The sequence below is a fragment of the Apaloderma vittatum genome, unplaced genomic scaffold (assembly GCF_000703405.1).
Source record: "Apaloderma vittatum isolate BGI_N311 unplaced genomic scaffold, ASM70340v1 scaffold6871, whole genome shotgun sequence".
Classification (NCBI taxonomy): domain Eukaryota; kingdom Metazoa; phylum Chordata; class Aves; order Trogoniformes; family Trogonidae; genus Apaloderma; species Apaloderma vittatum.
In genome coordinates this window covers 6,240-11,021 of record NW_009698408.1, presented here as the reverse complement: position 1 = coordinate 11,021, position 4,782 = coordinate 6,240, and the positions used below count along the sequence as shown (strand labels likewise).

Below are 4,782 nucleotides of genomic sequence, written 5' to 3'. Positions count from 1 at the left end.
CTTTCCCTATTATCGATAGAAATCAAAACTAATAGTTTTTGAAAATAGAACACGAAACTTAAAGCTTGTCAAATATGTTTCTAAAGAATTTTCATTGTGCAGAATTGTGCTGTTTTTTTTGCTATATAAACAAATGTCCCTCATTCTGTTATTTTAAAATATCCTGTTTTAAATATTTTTGGGTTTCCTCCTTTGTGTGATACTCTTACTGAATTGAATGATGACTCATTTCTATGCAATTGTACCTAAAATCCTGCATTTTTTGCACTTTTTTTAAAGGAAAAAGATGATTGGATCTTTACTGGGTAGCTTTCAAAAATGATCCCAAACTGCTGTGAAAATGTAGGAGGAATTGTGGTCTGTAGTACTTTGTCATAGAAAAGTTATTATCATTGGGAATCAAGACTGAGTGCAGGAAGTTCAGGTATCAGAAAGGAGCATAATGATAAGTATTTAAATTCTGAGTGATAGTGAGCATGACAAATAAAATATTTCTCATTGGAAAAGTGATTGTAAAATTCCTCAAGCATTAGCTATGGATGGCTAATTTTTGTGAAAAAAAAAAGAGCTTTACTTTAAACCATACAGAAGTTACATAACTGGAATTGGATCCAGAATATAGACTACAGGAGGTTTTATTTCAAAGTGAAGAAAATATATGTTGCATGGGCAGACATGTGTATATTCTGCTGTTTAAGTACTGGGAATTCTGCAAGCTAGCAAGGTATGTTCAAAGATAACACAATTTCTGCATAGATCAGTTTCTGTATTACTTAATTGCTGCTGATGATACATCAAATGTTACAGCTACCTTAGCTTGGGAGTTTATGGGCATTTATAAATTTCTAAACCAAAGATTCTGTATTAAGTTTATTTGCCAAGATAGCAGTGCGAGATGTGAGTCTTCTAGTATCCAGAGTGCCTGCTAAGTTCCCAAGAGGCGATGGTTGTCAGCAGCTAGAAAGACAGAACTGTGAATATCAAAGTAGGACATACATTTCTGTGCCTGTAAAGCAGATCTAAAAACTAAGTACAATCTAATTAATCTAACCTGCAATGATGGCATTCCTACGAAGACACAGTTCATATATGAGGGATTACCTGTACATTTAGACAAACTTGATGAAGCTATTTTCAGTATTTCTTAGATCATCATGGCTCAGGAGATTATAATTTGCAGGGTAACTTTTCATTTTGCATAGCTATTAACTCTAGTCTGAAATTTGGTTTATCAGTAAATGCTATTGGACTTTAATCCTTTGATGTGAATAGAAGACTGAATTTTATCTCTTTTCACTTGCGTTGTGAAAGTCAGACAAGCAGGCAAGAAATACAGATTTCTGACACTAGCACATTTCACGCTAACACCATCATGTTCATAAGGATTTTGCATGTTCCCCATTGATAATACATCACTTCTTCAGTTTTCATATCAGTGCTGACAGCAACCAGATACAAGATAGCAATCCTTAAATTGCTATATATAAAAATAAAATCCTGCAGATTTTAGGTTATTTCTCGTAAAGAAGGCAAATGAATTGCACTGAAGACTGCTTCATTCTCATTTGTTGAAGATCTCAGATTGCTTTTTCTCTGGAAGCAGAGGGTGCTTATGTGCTTACTTATTATTTAGTTAGCCAAGATCTTTAAGGTCTGCATGATGGAATTACTGGACTTCAGTCTTTTTTTAGTTTAGTCATGTACCGTTCTTGTCTCAGCTTTGTGAATTTCATAGTATTTAGTCTGCACAGATTACCTCGTTCTTTTATTCCAAATACCAGTTTATGGTGTTTGATTTTCAGAGTAGAGTACTAAACAAAAAGGAGTGGCCTTAGAGTGACCTTAGGACCTGAAGGAACACAAGTCCGTGGGACCCAGTGAGATACATCCACGGGTCCTGAAGGAACTGGCGGCTGAAGTTGCTAGGCCACTGGCCATGGTATTTGAGAGGTTCTGGCAGTCTGGTGAGGTTCCCACAGATTGGAAAAGGGCGAACATAACCCCCATCTTTAAAAAAATGAAGCAAAGATAACCCAGGGAACTACAGACCAGTCAGCCTTACCTCTGTGTCAGGCCTAATCATGGAACAGATTCTCCTGGCAGCTGCGCTAGGGCACACGAAACGCAGTGAAGTGGTTGGTGACAGCCAACAGGGCTTCACTGAGGGCAAGTGGTGCCTGACTAATTTAGTGGCCTTCTATAACAAAGCTACAGCACTGGTTGACATGGGAAAGCAACTGATGTCATTTACCTGGGCTTGTGCAAGGTGTTTGACACTGTCCCACATGACATCCTTGTCTCTAAAAGGGAGAGACATGGATGTGACAGATGGACCACTTGGTGGATAAAGAACTGGCTGGATGGTCGCACTCAAAGAGTTGTGGTCAATGGCTCGATGTCCACATGGAGACCAGTGACAAGCGGTGTTCCTCAGGGATCTGTTCCGGGTCCAGTGCTGTTCAGCATCTTTGTCAGAAACCTGGACAATGGCAGCGAGTGCACCCTCAGTAAGTTTACCGATGACACCAAGCTGTGTGGTGTGCTGGGCTTGCTTGAGGGAAGAGATGTCATCCAGAGGGACCTTGACAGGCTTGAGAAATGGGCCAGTGCAAACTGCAGGAGCTTCAACAAGTCCAAATGCAAGGTCCTGCACCTGGGCCGGGCTAATCCCAGGCACAAATACAAAGTGGGCACAGAGTGGGTTGAGAGTAGCCCTGAAGAGAAGGATTTGGGGGTGTTGATAGACGAGAAGCTCAACACAAGCCGGCAGGGCGCTCATGCAGCCCAGAAGGCCAACCGCATCCTGGGATGGGTCAAGAGAGGCGTGGTCAGCAGGTCAAGAGAGGGGATTCTCCCTCTTTACTCTGCTCTTGTGAGACCCCACCTCGAATACTCCGTCCAGTTCTGGTATCCCCACCCACCTTGTTTTCCTGTTGCTTTATATTCTGCATGAGCTGAAATGTCCTTTACCTGATAAAGTCAAGGAATCAGATGCCCTCACCTTCCACACGCCCTTATGCTCTCTTCTTAGCTGTACCGTGGAGAGCAGTGACGATAAGGCAATTCCATGTAGCACCTGTGAACAGGACATCAAACTAACGGAGACATTAGACAAAGAATGTTGTGGTTTTAGATAGGCTCAGCGTGTGAAGTAAATAATAGATGAGTAAGGTTTAAAGCAGATTTTATGATGAAAGATGTGTTTCAACCCGAGCAAGGTTAAGGGGTGCCATCAGACTGTCTGGAAGTAACTTTTATTAATTTGAGTAGTGAAGGCTGTCACTGCACTGAGTTGAGAGTAGTGCAGATTTAAAGTATCAGAAAATTACCTGTTGTTTGTGTCTCAGGTTTGATTTCTGCAGGATTTCTATTTTTACTTCTGTGAATGTGCAGTGCAGTAAGAGCTTGTTTTGAGCCTTCTGTCACAGAGTGGTAGGGTATCTTAATCTGTACAGTTGTGATGATGATTTGTAGAGGAGTTTTCTCCCTTAAATAGAATGTCACTTTAAAGAGTATGATTGTGTTATAATGCTAGCTAAATAAGCTACAGTAAAATGAAGAATTTTGGTATTTGTTGAGATAGAAATAACCTGTTCTCACTATTTTTTGGTAAAGGAAGCATTAGCACACTGTGAATGCTTAAACAGGTGAAATTTTTACGTACTTTCACCACTGCTATATTTTTGTTTTGTTTGCAGAATCCAGTTGTATCCAGTTCCAACTGGTCAGAAATCGACGTACTGATTCTGGCTGGAACAATTGGCCATGTTTTGAGTTTAGGAGCAAGCAGTTTTATAGAAGAGGAACACCAAACCTGGTATTTTCTTATCAATACACTTTGTTTGGTGCTGTGTCAGGAACTCTGTAGAAATAATTTTCTTCTGAAAGAATGTGACCCTCAACATAGCACTGCTGTGAAACAGAATTTTGATTTTATCGGGGAAGCCTCTGAGTGCAAGAATATAGACATTCTAGCAGCAGGTAATTCAAAATTGGGTAAGGCTCCCTCTTCAGCTGAACTCGTAAAAGGATCAGAGAAGTGGATAAGCTTAGCAAGTCCATGGATCATCCTTATTTGCTGTCGGCTACTTCGATCCTTGAATCAGACAGGCGTCCAGTGGGCTCATCGGCCAGATTTTGGACATTGGTTGACAAGGTGAGTATCTCATTGTCATACTTTCTGTCTTTTTTAAAAGTTAGTGTATATTTCATTTGGTGAAATACGTTTACATTTCTGTACAGTCTGTGTTTAGAAAGTGCTGCAAACATGCAAGCCAGGTAAACAGTGAGGTAGCAGAAGGAATTTTTCACTGCTGTTTCATGAAGGAGTAATTCCTTGTGTACCTTTGCACTATAACTTATCTAATTAATGCCAATTATACATGATAGGTTTATCAGAGGCAAAAAGTAAATATTTTTCATGTATAAGTCAACAGTGTCTGGGTTGGGAAATTAAACATCGCTTAATAGAATTAAAACCTTGAAATTAGTGTGGAAGGTTCTGCTCAATTCCAAACTTTGTGAAGCTGCAGGAAGAGATGCTGCATATAGAATTCTTCATTGTCATTCACAGTTATTTAATGTGTCAGAGGAAAACTGAAGGAGTTTTTCAAACGTAGTATGATAAACAAGAAAGGATTTTTCTTTTACAACTTGGAGTACACCTTCTACTTTTTCTACTACCTTTTAGTATTGTGAAGAACTACAGTCATTATTTAGTGACAAAAAGTACTTGATATTTGAGCCGTCTTCTGTACTTCATCAGGTGGATAGAGAAGGGAT

At 39.6% G+C, this 4,782-nt stretch overlaps 1 protein-coding gene across 1 annotated transcript in view; it reads left to right on the top strand.

Moving 5' to 3' along the window:
• The window catches only part of LOC104280365 (GPI ethanolamine phosphate transferase 2-like), a gene marked incomplete at both ends in the record, with an annotated part of 12,443 nt that extends 8,287 nt beyond the window's left edge, over positions 1 to 4,156 (top strand). Inside the window, one exon of the mRNA XM_009877992.1 lies at positions 3,699 to 4,156. Within this exon, the coding sequence (XP_009876294.1) occupies positions 3,699 to 4,156 (458 nt within the window). The remainder of the gene's footprint in view (positions 1 to 3,698) is intronic.
• Positions 4,157 to 4,782: the final 626 nt, after the last annotated feature.